Source organism: Danio rerio, chromosome 25 (genome assembly GCF_052040795.2).
Source record: "Danio rerio strain M-AB ecotype USA chromosome 25, GRCz13ab, whole genome shotgun sequence".
In the NCBI taxonomy this organism is placed as follows: Eukaryota; Metazoa; Chordata; class Actinopteri; order Cypriniformes; family Danionidae; genus Danio; species Danio rerio.
The window spans coordinates 4,729,325-4,751,784 of NC_141045.1; the positions used below are offsets into that span (position 1 = coordinate 4,729,325).

Genomic DNA, 22,460 nt, shown 5'->3' on the forward strand with positions numbered 1-22,460 from the left:
GCTGTAGGAATCGTTATTACTCATATTTTTAGTTGCAGTTTTAAGCAAAACAGTATTATACGTTCAAGAAATTGTTTACTGTTTGTTCAAACTACTTAAAAAGAAAAAATAAGCTGAAACAACAGGACAGCTTTGTTGTGTCATGTTTAATCCACTTCAATTTGTAAAAAAAACAATAAGCCAACTTAATTCCTTCATGTTGTCCCAACACAAATCCACCATGTGGAAGCCAGCATGCTGAGCCTTTTGATGTCATTGAATTAATAGCATTATAAATACGTCTGACAATATGTTTTGCTGTAGAAACTGTGGACACATAAATATCTATGGGTGGTTATTGACAATATGTTGACATTTCAACATTTCACACCTAGGCTGTCTGTAAAAAAAGTCCAACATAGACTGTTTTTTTTTTTCTGAGGAAACTTGGATCGTTTCAGGTTTGTACCTCTATGATGACACTGTTTTATAAACAATTTATTGAATCTGTTTTATCTTTTTGCATTGTAACTTGGTATGGTAATCTGAGTGTGTCAAACAAGAACAGGTTGAGTAGCCTGGTGAAGGTAGCAGGCAAGATCATTGTTTTTAACCAAACTGGCCCAACGGTAATTTACCACACTGGTGTTTTAAAGAGAGCTCTGGGTATTATATGCACCCCGGATCACCCGTTGTACTCTGTTTCAGCTGTTGCCATCGTCGTCGTTTTAGAGTTCCTATTTGCAGGACAAATAGAGTTAGAAATTCTTTTATAATGGTGGCCATTAGGTTGTTAAATGAGTCCAGGGGGGAGGGAGATAAAACTTTGCCCGTGTTATGGCACCTTGGTGCTATTTTAATTTCCCTAAACGGGATAATAAAGTTGGGTTTGAGTCAGAAAAACTGTTATTATAAGTATTTTTATTTGTAGATTTCAGCTTAAAAAAATATTAAACGCTTAAAAAATGACGTTTGCTGATTGTTCGAACTACTTATAAAGTAAAAATAAGCTAAAAACAACAAAATTCTTGAGTTTTTTTTTTTGTTTTTTTTAGGACAACTCGTGTTCAATCCACTTCAGTTTGTAAAAAACTATAAGCTAACTTAATTACTTCATGTTGCCCCAACACAAATCGACCGTGTGGAACCCAGCATGCTGAGCCTTTTAATGTCATTGAATTAATTATTATTATAAATACGTCTGACAAGATGTTTTGCTGTAGAAACCATTATTACACATATTATCAGCTGCAATTTTTAGCTTAAGTGTTATATGCTCAAAAACGACGTTTGCTGATTGTTTAAACTTCTTGAAAACTAAAAATAAGCTAAAACAACACAAATCTTGAGGGTTTTTTTTTAAGACAGTTTAGTTGTTCAATGTTTAATCCACTTTAATTGGTAAAAAAAAAAAAAAAAAACAATAAGCTAACTTAATTTCTTCATGTTGTCCCAACACAAATCGGCCGTGTGGAAGCCAGCATGCTGAGCCTTTTGATGTCATTGAATTAATATCATTATAAATACGCCTGACAGGATGTTTAGCTGTAGAAACCGTCATTACATGTATTTTTATTTGTAGATTTCAGCTTTAAAAAAATATTATACCATTTTAAAAAAAATGATATTTGCTGTTTGTTCAAACTACTTAAAAAGTAAAAATAAGTTAGGACAAGTTTAGGACAACTTAATTGTTCCATGTTCAATCCACTTCATTTTGTAAAAAAATAAATAAATAAAAATAAGCTAACTTTATTCCTTCATGTCGTCCCAACACAAATCGATCGTGTGGATCCCAGCATTTCTTTTTTCAAAGTGTAGTTGTTTTTTTGTCCCGAAAAAAGCAAACGAATCACCCAAGGGGGGGGGGGCTTTTATTTTGACACGTACAGCTTTTTCAGTCACGTGACATTAAAAGCACACAGTCTGTCAAACCTGAACGTCCACATCATCTATGCTGAATATCATGATCATTTAAAGCGCAGATTAAACGCTCATATTAGACACATACTCGGGTGAGTGAATGGGTTTGTCTCAGCAGATGAAATCGACATGTTTCATTGCGATAATCAGCAGCACATGTGCTTTTAATGCTGCACTTCGGTTGCTTTATGACAGTCAAGATGCAAACGCCACAGTTTTAACGTTACCTAATTGATACTAGGACGGTACCATACTGTACTATTGATATCAAATGCTGATACCGTATTAATTTCCTGCAGTGTTTATATAGCATATTAAACAGTGTATACACAGCGTCATGGTCTGTATGTGTCTCCTCAGACAGCAGAGGCGCGGAAATGAGAGCAGATTGGACATTTCTGCTTGTCTGTTTGCTGCTTCCTGTTGTCAGAAGCACATTGTCAAAGACTGATGCCAAAAAAGCCAGTAAGGTTCAGGAGGCAGAGGTGAGACTGACCTGGGAACAGTTTTACTCAGCTTTACTCAGCTGACGTGTGTGCGAGATTTCTGTGGGATGCCCGTTTTTAAAGTCCATGTGAATTGAAAATGTACATTTTTTATTTTGTTAGCTCACATTGCTATTATTAAATGGAGTAATTAATGAGTGCAAGTTAATCAACTGAGACAAAAAAAAATGTTTTGGTAATCTGTCAAAATTCAGAATTGAATTGAGGGCTTCCATAGCAATATTCTTAGCCACGCCCCTTTTACTGTTAGTTTGCTATGATGCACAAAAATGAAAGCTCCACCTCCTACTCAATATTCTGTTAGCTTTAAATATTTTATGACTTTTATTTTGTGTTTTTAAGTGTGTGTGTTTCTGCAGAGCTCAGTGGCGGAACGTCCTGCACAGGATCGGGGTCTGGTGGTGACGGACCCTCAGTGGAGGGACATCGTGAGAGAAGAGAAAAGGTTCTGTCATCAGTGCATCAATACAAGGCAATTTAAAGGCGCAGTGCTGGGATACATCACACCTGTGAGTGTCTGTCTACATATCCATCGTCCATCTGTCGATCCTTCCATTCATCTATCCATTTGTCTGACATTCCTCCATCCATCCATCTATCCATCCATCCATCTATCTATCCATCCATCCATCCATCCATCCATCCATCCATCCATCCATCCATCCATCCATCCATCCATCCATCCATCCATCCATCCATCCATCCATCCATCCATCCATCCATCCATCCATCCATCCATCCATCCATCTATCTATCTGTCCATCTGTCCATCCATCCATCTGTCTATCATCCCTCCATCTGTATTGTCCATCAGATCTATCCATTCTTTACATCCACCTATTCGTCCATTATTTTGTCTGCCATCTATCTGTCTATCCATCGATCCATCTATCTGTCCGTCCGTCCATCCATCCATCCATCCATCCATCCATCCATCCATCCATCCATTTCTCTCTCTCACTCTCACTCTCTCTCCATCCATCCATCTATCTATCCGTCCATTTATCCATCCATCCATCCGTTCATCCATCCATCTATTTATATCTATCTATCCATCTATCTATCCATCCATCCATCTATTTATATCTATCTAACTATCCATCTCTCTATCCATGCCTCCATCCATCCATTCATCTATCAGTCCATCCATTTGTCCATTCATGTCTTTCTGTCTGTTGTCCAACAACATCTGTCATGTTGTTCATCTCTCCATATTTTCATCAATCTCCTATCCATTCATCAATCTCTCTATCCATCTGTCAATCATCTATCTATCCATCCATCATTCCATCCATCAGCTTATTTATTGTCCTCTATCTATTCATATATCCACTGTCCATCATCAATCTATCCATCCATTTATTTCTCATCTATCTGTCCATTTATCCATCCCGTCTGTCCGTCCATCCATCATCCATTTCTGTCTACCTATCCATCCATTATCCATCTATCAATCTGACCATATTTACATCCATCTAACCTATCTATCCATCCATCCATCCATCCATCCATCCATCTATCTATCTGTCTGTTGTAAATCTATCTGCCTATCCATCAAGCCGTCTCTCTCTTTTTTGAATCTATTCATTTTCCCTCTGATAAGTGGAATTCTCATGGATATGACATCGCTAAGCTGTTTGGCCCCAAGCTGACGTCTGTGTCTCCGGTGTGGCTCCAGCTGAGACGGAGGGGACCAGAGAGCTTCCACATTACCGGCCTGCATGACCACGACCCTGGTCTGAACACCTTCATACAACTCTGTTAAAGCTGTGGAGATAAATCTAGGCTAGTTTTAATAGCAGATAATGCTCTAGGCTAGTTTTTAACAGCAGATGGTGCTCTAGGCTAGTTTTTAACAGCAGATGTCGCTCTAGGCTAGTTTTTAACAGCAAATAGCACTCTGCGCTAGTTTTTAACAGCAGATGGCGCTCTAGGCTAGTTTTTAACAGCAGAAGGCGCTCTAGGCTAGTTTTTAACAGCAGATGGCATTCTATGCTAGTGTTTAACAGCAGATGGCGCACTAAGCTAGTGTTTAACGACAGATGGTGCTCTAGGCTAGTTTTTAACAGCAAGTGGTGCTCTAGGCTAGTTTTTAACGACAGATGGCGCTTTAGGCTAGTTTTGAACAATTGATGGTGCTCTAGGCTAGTTTTTAACAACAGATGGCGCTCAGGCTATTTTTTATCAGCAGATGGCGCTCTAGGCTACTTTTTAACTGCAGATGACGCTCTAGGCAATTTTTTAACAGCAGATGGCGCTCTAGGCTAGTTTTTAACAGCAGATGGCGTTCTATGCTAGTGTTTAACAGCAGATGGCGCACTAGGCTAGTGTTTAACGACAGATGGTGCTCTAGGCTAGTTTTTAACAGCAAGTGGTGCTCTAGGCTAGTTTTTAACGACAGATGGCGCTTTAGGCTAGTTTTGAACAATCGATGGTGCTCTAGGCTAGTTTTTAACAACAGATGGCGCTCTAGGCTATTTTTCAACAGCAGATGGCGCTCTAGGCTACTTTTTAACTGCAGATGACGCTCTAGGCAATTTTTTAACAGCAGATGGCGCTCTAGGCTAGTTTTTAACAGCAGATGGTGCTTTGGACTAGTTTTTTAAAGCAGGTGGTGCTCGAGGCTAGTTTTTATCAGCAGATGGTGCTCTAAGTTAGTTTGTAATAGCAGTTTTTAATAGCAGACAGTGCTCTTGGCTAGTTTGAAATAGCATACGATGCTCTAGGCTAGTTTTTAATAGCGCTTTTAATAGCATTTTTAATAGCGCTCTAGGCTAGTTTTTAACATCAGATAGTGCTCTAGGCTAGTTTTAATAGCAGATGGTGCTTGTAGCAGATGTCATGTGTGTTTAAATCTTAAGTAATCATCTTCAGCAAAGACAGAAATGGAATAAGAATCGCAGGAATGTTAAAGTGAATGACATAGTAATCCTTAAAGATGATGTTTCACCACGTAACAAGTGGAAATTGGCAAAGGTGGTAGACGTGTACCAAGGAAAGGATGGCAAAGTGAGACAAGTCAAGTTGTTAATGAGTGACTCTTCGCTTGATGGAAAGGGTAAGCGATTGTCTAAACCAAGTTACCTTGAGCGTCCAATACAGAAGGTAGTCATTCTTCTTGAAGCTGATTGAAGACTGCTTGATTTCACACTATCACTCCATGGGTTGCATTATTTTTCATAATTGTGTTTAAGTGTGATTTATAAAACAGGAAAAAATCACAAGTGATTTGGTGGGAGTGTAGCAGATGTCATGTGTGTTTAAGATCTTATGCCAGTTCACCTAGGAACTAATTAAGGCGGAGCTAATTTCAGGGGGAACTATAAAAATGATGCACCACTGTGAGTAGAGAGACCAATGCATTCACTTCCAAGCATTCAACAAGCTAAGGAATGCTTATGCTTTTCTTGAGTTTCTCCCTTCCGTAACCAGCCAATGAGGTATGTTTGTTTTGTATGATTTGTTGGTTTTGTTTGATTTGAAGTGTGGTGTTGTTGTTGCTGTTTGTTTGGTGTGTGCATTTAACTGTTTGTTTATGAGCGGTGCTATTTATAAAGTTAAATTGTATTAGTTAAGATTATGTGATCCAGTGTTATGTGTGACCATAATGTGGTGATTTGGATTAATTTGATATGGAAATGCACTGTTGTAATTCATTGTTGTATGTTTTTTAGTTCTTACGTCTGGTACACCCCTGATGTCTTGTGGTTTGCTCTATGTTGAGAACTGAAGACTTGCTATGAAAATAAACCAGTCAGTAGAAATCATAGACTCTTGCTCGTTTGTTGCTGGAGGGAGCTACAGTGCTCTATGCTAGTTTTTAACAGCAGATGTTGCTCTAGGCTAGTTTTTAACAGCAGATGGTGCTCTAGGCTAGTTTCAATAGGAGATAGCGCTCTACACAAGTTTTTAACAACAGATGTCGCTCTAGGCTAGTTTTTAACAGCAGATGTCGCTCTAGGCTAGTTTTTAACATCAGATAGTGCTCTATGCTAGTTTGAATAGCAGATGGCGCTCTAGGCTAGTTTTTAACAGGAAATGGCGCTCTAGGCTAGTTTTTAACAGCAGATGGTGCTCTAGGCTAGTTTTTAATAGCAGATGACATACTAGGCTAGTCCATTGTTAACAGCAGATGGCGTTCTAGGCTTCCCAATGCTATCTGCTATTAAAACTAAGCTCAAAATTCATGAGAGAGTCACAATGCACACAGGAAGTCTCTGAATTGATGCAGAATCTTTTCTCAATTAGATTTTTTGCTACAGCTCGACTAGTAATCATACATTACGGAAAAAGAGGAACTAATAAAGCTCATCTGTTCGCAGGTTGGGTCAAAGCTGTGAGGAAAGCCAATAAGAAAAACAAAATGCGTGAGTGTGTGTTTGAAGTCATTGAGGTTGATCATCATTAGCTGAAAGTATCAGGTTGTCAGTGTGCGTTTCTCTCAGTTCCTCGGCTGCTATTTGATGGATGGTCGTATCAGGATTATATGAGTGTTCTGGACAGCGAGGACGAGATGGAGGAGTTGGGTCGAGAGGCGCTGGAGGTGGCTAAGGTGCTGTGAATATGGATATATGTGCTGCATTTGTGTGTGTGTTTTGTGACTGATAGCAAAACAACTAAAATGACTGATTGTGGATATGCGCTTAAGCTCTCCAATTCATAAAATAGTATTATTTGGTGATGGTGAGGAAACGCTGACTGTAATTTTTCTCGTCAGGCTGAAGGATTTGATGGATACACACTGGAGTTATGGAGTCAGCTTGGAGGAAACAAAAGAAAGTAAGACTGTGTGCATGTTAACTCAAAAAAAGCAACAACAAAAAAATAGATAAATGTCGACTTACTGAGATTGGGCTCTATTTTAAAGATTTAGGCACAAAGTCTAAAGCGCATGGCACAGAAGCATTAAGGGCGTGTCTGAATTGACTTTTGCTATTTTAGGGATGGAAAAATAGACTCTGCGCCACGGCGCATGGTCTAACAAGGCTGTGTATATTGTATTAACGAGTTATAGGTGTGTTATGAGAATAATCTAATCAGCATCTCATCTCCCATTCCCTTTAAGAGTTTGTTGCGTCATGCCATGGCGCATTTGCTATAACATGGTGGACTTTGTAAGTGGAAAAACTGAACAATTCACTAGTGAGAAAACAGTTAAACAGAGCATCTGCAGCACAAGAATAAAGAACGAGCCTCCTCGAATTGACCTTTACTTTCACTTTCTCTCTTTTGTGGATAAGGAAACGATGTTGTAGGCGACGTAGACATCCATTAGCCTATGTAAATAATTTAATTACATAATTAAAGCGCAAAGATTTGTTTCAAAACTATTTCTAAATTCAGGTCTAATTTCCAGCAAACGAATAAATGAACAATAATAACGAAGTGTGCTCAAAAAACTCCGTTATTTCCAAATACACATGCTGTGCCTCATATGGTCAAACAGGTGGACAAATCTAAGCTTGTTTTTAATAAAACAAATATAAATACGCATATAATAAATAATACTGCTAATAATAATAACATTATACAAAAGCAAGTTGTCATGAATAAACTGAAAAAGCTACACTATATTTACACGTTGGGGCAAACACGTATTGTGCCGGGTGTATGATGATAGGGCCCATTAAGTCAAAGTGGCAAAAAAATTACTTGTACTAAAATAAAAGCTAGATAAATAGAAATATAGAAAACATGCCAAAACATGTCAAAATTGTACTAATTAAAATGAAAAATAACATTAAAGCTGTCTTAGTATGTAAATAAATATTAAATTAAAACTGTGGGTTTATCTATACACACACTCCAGCTGAACCCCTTTTACCTGAAAATACTGACTTGCCGTGAGATTTTAATTAAATTAAAAAAACATTTTTGAAAAATGTAAATCATTTAGATGTATACATGAATGATAATTAAATGTATTTTTGTTATTATTAAAAATAGATCAAATTTATCCTGCAAAGCCTGATTTGTAGAAGATCATTCATAATAATATTCTGATATTGAATCACTGTGTGTGTGTCTGTGTGTGTGTGTGTGTGTGTGTGTGTCTGTGTCTGTGTGTGTGTGTGTGTGTGTGTGTGTGTTTCAGAGAGCTGGTGCACCTGGTCACTCACCTGTGTGAGACTCTGAATGCTGGGAAATTGACCTGTGTGCTGGTCATCCCTCCATCAGTCGCACCGGGGTATAAATTACACACATTTTTTTGTTTTGTTTTTCCCAGCATTCATAGCTCTTTGATTTGAATGTGTTTCTTTGTCATGTTCAGCACTGGTCAGCCGGGCATGTTTGGACGGGATGATTTTGAGAAACTGGCACCGGTGGTGGACGCCTTCAGTCTGATGACCTACGATTACTCAGGACCCGGCAGGTCAGACGGTGCTTTATTTTCTGTCAATGCGATTCCAGTACGATTGAGTAGGGGTGTCACGATTTTGATTTTTAATCGAAATCGATCAAAATTTATGGTCAATTTCGATTATCGAATCAAAAAATAGAATCGTCGATGCTGCCACGCCCCCATGTCACGTCAGCTTGGCTTGCCAAGCGGGGAAAAAACAGGCTTGTTGAAGTGCTTGTTAAACTGCAGAAGCAGGAGACCCGTCGACAGAACTTAAACCCTCTCCTCTTTCAATGAAGTCGCCGGTGTGTAAGCATTTTGGATTTCCAGTGAGTTATGTTGACAACGTTTGTGTTGTCGACAAAAAAAAACACAGTTTTGCAAGCTCTGCCATGTACGCATTATGTACAGTTCGTCCGATAGACAACACCGGCATCGCGATCCTCCGCCCGCACCCGTTGCAAATCCGCTCGCGATAAGTACACACTCAGGCCCTGTTTACACTGTCTTTGTTTTTAAATGGCATTTTAGAACGGCAACAATTTGACATCCACAGTGGCGTGTAGCATTTCTGAGCAGCCCTCCTTCCTCTCTACCTCTGAAAATGCACATCACGTGACCACACAGACGCACACACAGCCATGCGCTCGAGACAGCAGGTCCAGGCAGTCAGAGGACTGCTTCAGTCTTTCACTCACTTGTACTTAGTCATTTTAGCGAACACCTCGGATACTGTTGGCTGGTTCCTGTTGGTTGTGCGTCTTTTTTTACCGACGCCATTATAACGACACAGATCACTGCCTATTCACGAGTCCCGCAGAAAAAGAGATTGACAGGTGGAAATTATGTGTGTATCTTGCCTTTATTCATTTACTGTATGATTTGTTTATGGGTAAAACAAAGACCATGCAGGTCAGGTAGTTTAAGCGTTAGGCTACAAATAATTAATTGGTCATTAAATAATTAGTTATTCATAATCGAAAATCGAATTGTGCCTTTAGAATCGAAAATGTAATCGAATCGAGGATTTGGAGGATCGTGACACCCTTACGATTGAGATGCTATTGTAATTTAATTAAGACTGTATCGCTGGACGATTCTGGATAAATGTGGAAACGTGATTTTGCTGTTTTAAAATAGAGATCACATTCTTTAATAGACAACAAAATCCCCGCCCCCAAATAATTAAATGATTAGCTAAACCATTAAAATTATTTACTAAAGGTTCTTGTTACTATGTGTTTTGTATTGTTATAATCACCAGCAGTGGTGTCTTTCCCCCAAGCTACAAATCCCATCATGCCTTGCAGTCACACACCAGTTTCAGTTCACCTTCTGATAACACAAGGGTTTTCACGATACTGGAATTCAATACCAATCAATACTGAAATTTTACAAACGTCCATTTCCCGCTAACATTTGAGCCCCTCCAGCTGTCAGTTTTGGCAACAAACAGAAATGTGGAGGAGGATGAGGTTGTAAAAACTCTCCCCAAATCCTGTTCCCATCTTTCTAAATAAAATGCCTTCTTTACTACATCCAATCAGCTCCCAGTAGAACAAAACAAGCCACGCCCACTGTTTTCTCTTTTAATATTTAGTTTTTCTAGAAAAAAGAAACACTGTCACAGCTTCCGGTTCATTTTCTCTGTGATGGTGTTGTGTTTCAGGCCAGGTCCAAGCGCTCCGCTGCCGTGGGTCAGAGAGTGTGTCCTTCAGCTCGCTCCCGAGAACCAGTGGAGACACAAAATCCTGCTGGGAGTCAACATGTACGGACTGGACTTCAGCAGCCATGGCGGAGCGGAGCCACTGCTGGGTGCCAGGTACATTGTTTTTTTAATTTGTCTCTCAGGTTAAAATTATTTAACATATTTTACAATTGGGTTTACCATGATGCGTTTTTACCTTCAAGTGTTATATTTACAGCTTATTTTTAAAATGAGCTCAAAATTATAATATATTTGAATATGAAATTATAGAATATTTTTATATTTTATATAGGAAATTTTAACAGTATGTCTGATAATATTTTTTCTTCTTATTTGCTTTATTTCGGCTAACATAAAAGCAGTTAAAAAAATTTAACACCATTTTAAGGACATAATTATTAGCCTCTATAAGCTGTATAGAAGTGTTTTGAAAAATATCTAGTCAAATATTATTTACTGTCATCATGGCAAAGATAAAATAAATCAGTTATTAGAGATGAGTTATTAAAACTATTATGGTTAGAAATGTGTTGAAGAAAATCTGCTCTCTGTTAAACAGAAAACAGAGAAAAAATAATTCAGGGGGGCTAATAATTCTGACTTCAACTGTATATATATTTAGATGTACGTTTGACTTATGCAGACAACATTTGAAGTGGATCGTCACGTTTCCTCAAAGTTGTCCTAAAACTATTGTAGAATTAAAAAAAAAAAAATATTGTATGAATTTTATATATACTTTTATCCCATTTTGAAAAAGAATATTTTTATCCATTTATCAGTGGCTATAGTTCATATACTTTGGTGCATTTTAATAAAACATATATATTCATTAAAATATTTGGTCCCACTTTATATTAAGTGGCCTTAACTAATATGTACTTACAAAGGAACTAATAGTTTGTTACAATGTACTTATTGTATAAATACATGTATTTACGGTGTACTTATGCTTGATTAAATAGATGTATGTAATTACATCTGTAATTAACTTTTGTAATTACATTTGTAAATACACTATTGACCATCCCTTACACCTAAACCCACCCCTAAACCTACCCACACCACCAAACCTGTCCATAAACCAACCTCTATCCCAACTCAAAAGCACCACAAGTGTTCTCAAATACTTTATAAACACAGTAGGTACATTGTATTTATTTTTTGATGTAAGTACATAGTAGTTAAGGACACTTAATATAAAGTGGGACCAAATATTTTAAACATTTAAATTCATGTAAAATAGTTTTTTTTTTAATTATTTATATATTTTTTGTTTCTCTACATTTTTGCTATTTTTTTTACATTTTTATCTCATATTTTTTCCTAACATATAAATATGGGCCACTACTTTTTGGACCGTTATCATGAGTTTTTTTGTAAGATAGTTAACAATTTTTTTTTTGTTTGTTTTGATGAGACCGAAAAATCTCATTTTATGGTAAAGTTTTATACTCGAGTTTTTCATGTCATTAAAAAGTTTTAATCTTTAAAAATTTGATTTGTTTGACTTTAACTATAGTGAATTATTTAAATATAAGCATCAAATTAGCTAAATGCATTAACTGCATTGAACATAATAGATTTCATATTTCATTGTTATTAAAATGTATATTAGTTTATGAATTCAGTTGTGCTTAAAAATGCCTTGGCAAATAAACTTTCAATTAGCTAAAAGTTGCATTTAATTATGTAGTTTTTTTTTTTGTCTTGAATCTGAAATAATCCAGTTTTGTGATTGAGTAAAGCACAATTGTGTCTATATTCTGTAAACTGAACATGTTCAGGTGCTGTCATCTCTTCATTTGAGATGATAGTAGCTGTCAGAACAGAAGTTCATATTTAATCTTCATGTTCACACAGGTATATTGAGCTGCTGAAGGAAGTGAAACCCAAACTGCAGTGGGACGAAAATACCGGAGAACATTTCTTCAATTATAAAAGGTCAAACACACGTACACCATCTAATGCAAATCACAAAGAAATGGCCAGACCTATCTCAGAATAGTAATATAATTGATCTGATGCAAAGTTTACAATAGCCACGTTTCCAGTCACATCCGGGGCCTGATCGGGCCAAAGCGGGACTTCCTTAGGCCCAAATACCTTGAGCCAAAGATGGGGCTTCAGGGTGGAGTAATAGCAGAGGCGGAGTTTGCCTGAGTCTGGTAAAGATGGTGTGCCACAATTATGCTAGTTTCAGATCGATCGCACGCATGAGTACATGCGCCATATTATGTGCGATTACATCATCGATGGTGCTCTGGGTCATCCCTCCATTAGTGGCGAGACCACTCGATGCCAACAGTCGGTCGGCGAGTAAATGAATATAATGAATGAAAATTCGTAGGCTTATGTGTATAGACCATAGACTGTAAAATATATGGACGTAGTATCCGTGACGTCACCCATAGGTTTCTAAAGAGCGCAAAAGAAGCCACAAGTAGGCGAGGCCAACCGTCGCCATTTTGTTTGCGTGTCATCACACCCACGGCGGGATACCAAACAAGGGCAAATAGGCGGAGAGTGAGCGGAGCTACAGACACCTGCTGGCATTTAGCTTGGACCTGGTTCAGACACACTTTACTTTGGGAGAAACGCTTAATACTTTATCACCTGTGACTCGTTTGTATTCTGACCACTTGTGCTTGGTTGTACACTATATCAATAAAGTGTTTAGACTTTTAAAAACACTGCTGTAATACAAAGAGCCACTAAACATTGTTCTTATGACGTTTTTCAACAGGAGGAAAACGCAAATTACTTCCAAACCCTTCAGATATAGTCTGTGTTAGTAAATGCAAGACTATTGATGAAATCCAGCATAACACTGTATGACAACACTTCAGATGACTGATCTAGAGCCTACAGCTGATCAATCTGACAGATTCTGGAGTGCATTACAGCTCTAAATATAAATGATAAATTATCTAAAATAAAACTAATACATGTATAGAGATGGTATATAAGTATATAACTTTACTCACATGGGAAACGGAGGCCACGTGAATGGTTTGTGAGCACAATTAAGTGCACTCAGCATGACATTCCATCGCATAAATGTAGGAAACAAGTCCAAAAGACAGTCGACTGTGTAAAGCCACATAAAACAACACAGAAATACGATAAATATGCCGAGATCAGTGGCTAATCTGCAGGATTCAGCTGAGGTGACGTGATGGCGACCAGCAAGACCTAGCTGTCACTCAAGTGACCACGCCCTTAATTATGCAAACTTAATATAACTTAATATAAAGGAAACGGATGAGTTATAAAAAATTCACCCCCTCACAGTTGTCATGAAGGGTAATATTAGCTGTATTAACCAAAATCGTTTTTTGTAGCAGGCTGTAAACACCTTTTTTCTGCTGTGAAGTTGGCCATTCTGACAGTGCGCTCAATTGAAATTTGCTCTGTTTTGGAGCCAGGAGCGGCCAGGACTAGCGGAATTTCGGATGAATTGCAGTTTTAGTTACTTCCGTATTGGCTTCCTGAGAGAGAGCGGGAGGTTGCCGCTTGGTATAGACATAATAATGTAATGCTGTACAGTAACGTGTAATTTCTTAGTTTCGGTTGTCTTCATTTTAATTATTTCGTGATGGTGTGCTTAATCTGCCTGATTCTCGCTGAACTGGGTGGGTTGTGTGACATTTGATTTGGGGGACGTTCTGGGGGCGGGGTTTGGATGATGCATTGCAAACTATTGTCCCAACAGTGGAAACACGACATGATTTCGGCCTCACTTTTCAGTCTCCCAGGTTATTGGCATGGCCTGATTAAACCCCCTGGCTCGCACTGGTCTGACAGTGGAAATTTGGCTGTTTATACAATAAGCTCACTTTTAATTATAGTATCAGAGAGCAAATCTTATAACAATTTATTTATGTGTTTGCAGGAATAATGGAGTAAAGCATGTCGTTTACTACCCCACTTTAAAGGTAACTTTGTGATGGTGAATAATAGTACAAAACATCACAGTGGATTGTGGGTATTATTTACTTATATTTCTCTTTCTCCTCTAGTTTCTCCAGCTTCGTATCTCTTTGGCAGCAGAATTGGGAACGGGAATTTCCATGTGGGAATTGGGTCAAGGACTGGATTATTTCTACGATCTTTTGTGACCTGATCTCCATCTTCCAAATAATAAAGTGTGATTTATCAGAGCACTTCAGATATTTATGACCAATTCAGTTGTTGAGCATGCCAATAAAATTATTTTTAATTATGTGTCATCATTTATTTACCTTTTAGGAATGCAATTAATTCCACTTGATACAGATTTAATTTCTTCATACTGTATTATGTTCGCAATACTGCACTTCGCACATTTGTGGATTCCTCTTTTCTTTTTTTTTTTCCAGATTTTAGCATATTACAGCAGCACAAGATTATTATTGGATGTAAATCAAAAGCAGCAAGTATCTCAGAACAAATCAACAAGACATGCACAGGATTTCCTGCATCATCTTACACTTTGAGACTGTTCAAAAGTTTTACCCACAACACAACACTCAGTAAACAAAGATTGAAATTAATGAATATCACAAATGTTAGTCAGAAGGTTCAAAGTTGAAATATTCCACTTTAATTATTTCTGTTTTATTATCAACTTTGAGGTAAAAACACTGCTTTTTTACTGCAGTGGCATCCAGTTATTTATTTATAAAGCTCGTCTAAATCTATGAATCTCACTTCAGATCACACATTCATATTTTATACACAGACAAAACATCCGAATTTAAATTGATATCTCCATGATTTATGCATTCGGAGAGTCCAAATTCATGCTTGCTAAACAACTAGAGTTGTTTAAAAGTTAACAAGAACAACTTTATGAATGTTAATGAATAATAAATGTATCGTTCTTGTTAGTAAATCACTAACTAACATGAACTAATACAACCTTATTCGAAAGTGTAACACTTCTTTGAACTCTGGAGAAATATATGTGGATGTAATATATTTGGAGTGATAATGGAATGATTTCATGTTTGTCAGTGTGTGTGTGCTTTCAATTCAAAACGTGATAACTTTGTTAACTTTGGTCCCTTGTTCATAACCACTGAAGCGTTTATCTGTTGTTACAGAGCAGAATCAGGTTATTGACGGCTGCTGTTGTGGACTGAATGTTCTGCCCCGTGATAAGATGGCGGTCCAGGACGACGTGAACGGCGTCCTCGATGCTGGCTGTGAAGAAATTCAGGGATTTAATTTAGTTCGAAACAAAAACGAATCTTAACATAAAAATGCGAAGATTAAACAGAAGTCACAAAAATAAAATCGTCATAATGCTGATGAAAATTTATTTTCAGTCCGTTTCAAACAATGCCGTTTTGGCGCTCTTTTAGTGTGCGCGTGACCGCGACACATCGCTTTTGGAAGAAATCGGAAGTCATCTCTTATTTATTTATTACTTCCAGTGGTTTAAATTACGCAAGAAACATGAACGAACAACAAAAGGTATGTTGAATATTGTCAAAAATGTGTTGGTTAACAAACTGCTCAGTAGCGTACGTGATTAAACAGGAGCTAACAAATTTACCTCAGGATAGCCATTCAATGACAAAAGCTAGGTAGTTAGCAAGAAAAAATAAACTCTTGAGAAGAACTTTATGCTAAAAAGAAACGCAGAATTACATATTTTAATTGTTCTTGATTTGTTCTTCAGATTTTAAAATAGATTAATAAATCCATTTTATTTTATGACAACCAAAGCTAAATGTTTCACTATAACTTAGCCACAAAACTACCAAATTAATTCAAGTACACTTGAATTAAAAACTCATCAATTAGCAAACGGCTAATTTACAACAATTTAGAGCCTAAGCTTTTTGACCTGTTAGCTATTGAGGTGTATTTTTGTTTATTAAATGGCATTTGTACTTATGATTCTGCAACTATCAAAAGTTGTTTACAAACACATGATGCTACAAGTGTAATTCACTGTGCTCAAGACAATTTGCTGAGGATAAAGTTGTTCAGTTTTTAACAGTAACAACTTGTTACAAGCTCCCAATATTGTTTGTCATGGAACTTTGATTATTCAGTCAGAAATTGCATGCAAGACTTCAAAACAACATTAGCACCAGGGGCGGACTGGGACAAAAATTCAGCCCTGGCACTGTAGCCACATCAGCCCACATTACCACACCGACACAGCCCCACCCACGGACACGCACATTCAGTATTTATTTTGGTGTACAGATGGTAAAATAATATGACATTCTTGCCAGATTTTAATAACGTCCGGGTGACCTCGGATTGGGTCGTCCAATCTTGAAATCAGGCGGCCGTCACCAATTGGGCCAAATGCTTAACATTTATTATTATTATTATTATTATTAATATTATTATTTATATATATTTTTTATCAACATCATAATATCACATCTAGCAAGAGATTAAAGCTGCCTGCACGTAAAAACAATACATATTTAAAAAAAAAAAAAAAAAAAAAACAAGAAAAAAAAAAAACTGACCGGCCCACATTTAAAAATTGGTCCGGCCCTTCTGGCATTTGCCAGAATTGCCAGATGGTCAGTCCGCCCCTGATTAGCACTATTTAATTGACTATGAGCAATGTTGTACTTTGTTAGTCATTGGCTGCTAATATTATTTCCCTATTTAGACTTTCCAAAGACTATTTTTTGAAATTATATTATCAAGGAGAAAGTCTGAATGTGTGCGAACACAAAACTAACTTTGCTGAGGCAGTGGATGAAAGATACCAATGTTGTTACTTTTTTAAAAACAAATGTTTCACGTCATAAGACCTTGATTAACCAACTTTTGTTTAGCATGTGTTTTGTGAGGTTTATTCATAAACTAATTTCGAGAGGAGCACGTGATTATGATTGAACACGGCTGGTTCTGCATTAGCATGCATGAGCCACCAATCAGGCCATTCCTAACCCACTATAAAGAGCCAGGTTTTTTTTTTTTTTTACTACAGTCATCTTTGATTTGAAGAATCCCCCCTTCCACCCCTACCTCTTCACCTTTCCCTCCATAGGGCGGCACGGTGGCCCAGTGATAAGCACTGTCGCCTCACAGCAAGAACGTCACCGGTTCTAGTCCTTTAACAGGCCGGTGGTCGTTTCTGTGTGTAGTTTGCATGTTCTTCCCGTGCTTGCGTGGGTTTTCCCCGGGTCCTCCGGTTTCCTCCCACATTCCAAAAACATGCACAGCAGGTAAACTGATAAATCTAAATTTTGCACTACAGTTAATCTCTCACCATGCAGCATGTCTTTTCATAGCATTCAATTTTTAGTCATCAGTTTTTATCAAAGGGCAGTTGTCGAGATCTACCTGAGCTCAAGGCTCCCCTCTCGCCCTCCAAACGGGAGGGAGCCCAGGGCTCAAGAACCTTTGAGCTCAGGGCTCTCTCCCGGGACAGCATTCCAAACTTGCTTATAATCAATCATCAGCTAAGTGTGAACTCTTGAATTTGTGTTTAAAGTGCTGGTAACATTGACTTTTTTATTGTATTTTATCACTCACTAAGGACACATGGTCACATTTTCAGTTCAAAATCTTATTTAGTGTTCTACTGTAGAAAAAAAAACCCTCCCTATTCTTGGACAAACTGAGAATAAGTTATTTCACACTTTCAAGCTATCAGAAGATTTGAAATACAGCAATATAATGTCAGACATCACAGTGAATGTACCCAATTTTAAAGAAACCGCACCTGTGTAAGAGCCGCCATTGTCTTTGATAAAATCCTCCACAATCAGCGGCAAATTGGCAAATTCAGAAGAGCGAACCAACTCAAACACAGAAGGCTGAAAAAAAAAAAAACATCACATTGAATTATTAAATTGATGCCATTCCATCACAAATCCACTGATTCTCATCACTCACCCCAGTCATGCTGTATCTACTGAATATCCACTTTTGCTCCTCAGTAGCACAGCAGAGAGCCGCTACGCCCTGTCCAACAGCACACACCGGCTCTACAATCACACAAACGTGACTCAATTAAACATATTTCCTGTAAATCTGCAGTATATTATAGGGCTGCATGACACTGGAACAAAACTGACACTGCCATATCTGGTTTTTCTGCGATTATATATTGTGATTGGAATGCAATTTCAACAGATGACAATCATACATCGACTGGGGTGATTTTGTAGGGAGTGTATCTGTATAAAATATAAATAATTACAAGCATAGATAAATAAAACAGAGAACCATACAAATGAAGTGTTTTAGAGTTAAGTCTAATAGTACCAAAATTGAATATTCAAATGCAAAATAACACTGTATAGTCCTCATTGCGTAAATAATTATATAAAATTAATCTTTAAGATTAAATGTTATAATTAATTGTGCCTAAATGGTAAAAATTCACCTGAAATGCTCACAGAGTCACAAATTTTAAGGGATAGATCACTCAAAACTAAAAATTTACTTACTCTTTACTTGTTTTTTTTTCTTTCTTGTATTGAACATGAAATATGTTTAAAAAATGTTAGAAATCTGTAACTGTTGACTTTAATAGTATTTGTTTATCCACTATGGAGGTGAATGTTTACAGGTTTTCAGCTTTCTTCAAAATATCTAGTTTAGAAAATAAATGATCTATGATCTGTCTTAGATCTATCCCTTTAAAACAGTGGTTCTCAACCACGTTCCTGAAGGACCACCAGCACTGCGTGTTTTGCATGTCTCCTTTGTCTGTCACACTCATTACTGCTCTGTCAGTATCCGCTTAAAGGCTGATGATCTCAATCAGGTGTGTTTGGTTAGGGAGATATGGAACTGTGCAGAGCTGGTGGTCCTGCTTGCTGGTTGAGAAACACTGCTTTAAAACATGCAAACTATCACTCCAAGGCACTCAGTTCTGGAGGGATGGTGTTCTGCAAAGTTTAGTTCCAACCCCAACCAGACACACTTGGGCAAGCTAATCAAGCTCTCACTAGGCTTTCTAGAAACATCCATGCAGGTGTGTTGAGGCAAGTTGGAGCTAAAATCTGCAGGACACCGGCCCTCCAGGACCAAAATTGGACCACCCTGCTCTAAGGTCATACTTTGCAATGACCTCACAATGTTATGAACTGTAGACTACCCCAACTCAACTCTGCAGATCCGGTGATGCGACTATTGTGGATACACACATGCAATATCAATATTTTGTGCAGCCCTAGTAGTATATCTGCAGAAATGCTCACTTTGCTGTGAAATGAAGTGGGAGAGGATTCGTGCGAGGGACCCGCTGTGGGCGAGATCATTCATGGCTCCGGGACAGTCGGGAATCAACAGCGCCTGATAGCGGGCTCCTAAAACAGAATACACATCCTGATTTTTCCTAATGCACTTATTTTCAGTGTTACTCTTGAAAGTAATGCATTACAACGGATTCACACTCAGCCCTGGAGGGCCGGTGTCCTGTAAAGTTTAGTTTCAGCCCCAATCAGACACACCTGGGCTAGCTAATCAAGGTTTCACCAGGCTTTCTAGAAACATCCTTGCAGGTGTGTTGAGGCAAGTTGGAGTTAAAATCTGCAGGACACCGGCCCTACAGGACCGAGTTTGAGAACCCCTGCCTTACAATATTGAGTTACTCCCCAAAAAAGCAACGAGTAGCGTTACTTAGTTACATTTTGTGGTAAGTAATGGATTATGTTTCTTTTGAGTTACTTTTGCAATACTTTTTCTTAGCTGGCTAAGGCTTGATCTCTTTCAGTTTTTCTTCTTTTTTAGTAGAGGAGCTCTGCAATAAACAACGCACTGTTCCACCTTCATTTACTTAAAAAAACACCACAAATAATCATTTAGGATCATGTTATTTTCTGAGAACTTCATGACTCCAGAGCTACACATGCTGTATATACAGATTAATGCAAGTTTAAAGCAGTGTGTTTCCTCTTTTGTACTTTTTATTATTGGTTGGGTCAAATATTCCTTTTAATTCAGTAATTTATTTTTTTATTAATTTATTAAGCTAAAAATTAACTTGCATTCAAAATCTTTAAAAGCAACTCAAATATTATTACTTACTTTTTTTTTTAAAGTTATGCATTACTTTACTCGTTACTTAGAAAAGTAATATTATTATGCAGGCCCGTACCCAGCTTATTGGAATAGGTAGTTCTTTTTTCTGAAAATTTTGACCTTTTTTGCAGGTATTCCCCTCATTTTCGATTCAATTATGAGGTGTAAATACTTCATTGTATTGGCATTTTAAGCACTAATCATTGCTGAATCAGCTTGTCAGATGACGATCATAACCACACTTTTTGATGTACTAAAAATATTTCCTACAAAGTGCTTACCATACTAGTTTATTACAAATATTTATTTACAAATTTGCATTTAAACTGTAAATAATTACAGTTTTATAAATAATGTTATGAGATTAGCTTTTTAAATTAAAAAAAAATACAGAATTATAAAAAAAATACTTAATTTTAATACAAATTTATTATCATCCGTCATTTATACAAAAAAAAAAGAAAATTTATAAAAAAAATCATAAAAAAAAGAAAACTTGTTTTAAACTAAAGGTGTAGCCTATAGGCAAATAAAAACATCTCGTTCAACTTTCCTCAGTCTCAATTAGGCCACTCGAATAATAAAACAATACATTTGTCTTAAAGCCTTCTTCTATCAGTAATTTTCACAATTTATACTGGCATAGTAGTCAAAAATGGGACAAATGAGCACATGAAGAGGCCCAATTCTGCACTTTGTCAGTAGGGGGGGGGGGGGGGGTTTCTTTCGGACCACCCAAACCACCCCTGGCTACCGGCTTGTTAAGTAACTCCTGTTATTTGTAATGCATTACCCCCAACAGAGATCATTTTTTTTAAATCTGAGATATTTCAGACCATCGATAGACTCCAGTTTGGCCGGGTTTGCGTAGGGTTTGATGCTGAACTCTTGCACCCATCGGCCAGTGCTATCGTCCACACCGGTAAAGTCAATCGATTTACCCTGTTAATAAAACAGCTTTCAGCACAGAATTTTTTTAATAAATAAAATTTATTTTTAGATGCAATGTCTGTTTCTTTACCCCAGGTGTCGCTGTCTGCAAGTTAAACACTGGATTGCACAAATTAAAACACTGCTGGAACGATCGGGCTGAAACTCCTGTAATAAATACATATATACATTTTTAAAATAGAAAAAATAACACTTCTTAATGCTTTACATTCTTGTTAAACAGAAAACAGATGTATAAACGTATTACAGTATAGTTTTACCAAAGAGTAAATGATATTTTCACAGCTTTCGGAGATCATCGTTTATTAATGCACTTAAAATAAATAAAAGTCCAAAAGACGTTTTCATGCTTATAAACACACGTCTAATTCATTCATTCATTTTCTTGTCGGCTTAGTCACTTTATTAATCCGGGGTCGCCACAGCGGAATGAACCGCCAACTTATCCAGCACGTTTTTACACAGCGGATGCCCTTACCCATCTCTGGGAAAACACGTCTAATTATAATTAGTAATTTAAAACGTGTTCAAAGACGTTTGGCTGCATTTGTTTATAGCAAACATTAAAATGAGGCAATATTGTGAAATATTATTACAATTTAAAATATTTTTTTGAGTGTGTTGTAAATGGTCATTTATTTATGTGAATCAGTGTTTATTTCATTCGGGGTCACTTACTTTGAACATTTTTATTCATGAAAACATTTGTGGAATACATTGAATATTAAATGAGAGAAGTTAACACAAAAATAAGCGTGTTGATTTGACGAGGTGAGGCTTACCTGCAGATGCAGCACTGGCTACAATCAGACAAGTCGGTTTAGATGTCATTATGGCCGCTATTTATCAATTAATTTACCGTTGTCCGTTGTTTTTAGAGAATTAGCATTAATGAGGAATAATGATAATACAAACGCCAACAACGCGCTACTAAACAAACGCATTCATATCATTATAAATCCATTGAATTTATGCTGAAAACACAAAACTGAAATCATATGATCAGCGGGTTGTTTTGATGTCCGTCGGTTAGAAGTATCCGGATGAACAG

General features: G+C 37.2%; 2 protein-coding genes across 5 annotated transcripts; one reads left to right on the forward strand and one right to left on the reverse strand.

Annotated features, from left to right (window-relative positions):
- The first annotated feature begins 1,882 nt into the window (after window positions 1–1,882).
- Window positions 1,883–14,684, forward strand: chid1 (chitinase domain containing 1). Of its 3 annotated transcripts, XM_087310463.1 has the most exons (14): window positions 1,883–1,994; window positions 2,263–2,387; window positions 2,768–2,917; window positions 4,012–4,480; window positions 4,600–5,231; window positions 6,213–6,775; window positions 6,854–6,960; window positions 7,126–7,187; window positions 8,503–8,595; window positions 8,680–8,781; window positions 10,421–10,573; window positions 12,323–12,403; window positions 14,355–14,397; window positions 14,482–14,684. In XM_087310463.1, the coding sequence occupies exons 6-14, from the start codon at window positions 6,595–6,597 to the stop codon at window positions 14,578–14,580; spliced, it is 921 nt and encodes a 306-aa protein (XP_087166589.1). In that variant the 5' UTR covers window positions 1,883–1,994; window positions 2,263–2,387; window positions 2,768–2,917; window positions 4,012–4,480; window positions 4,600–5,231; window positions 6,213–6,594; the 3' UTR covers window positions 14,581–14,684.
- gatd1 (glutamine amidotransferase class 1 domain containing 1) lies at window positions 14,674–22,460 on the reverse strand. Of its 2 annotated transcripts, NM_001037118.3 has the most exon segments (7): window positions 14,674–15,646; window positions 18,150–18,243; window positions 18,323–18,414; window positions 19,636–19,743; window positions 21,295–21,400; window positions 21,480–21,556; window positions 22,192–22,460. In NM_001037118.3, coding segments are annotated over 7 exon segments (642 nt in total). In that variant the 5' UTR covers window positions 22,241–22,460; the 3' UTR covers window positions 14,674–15,530.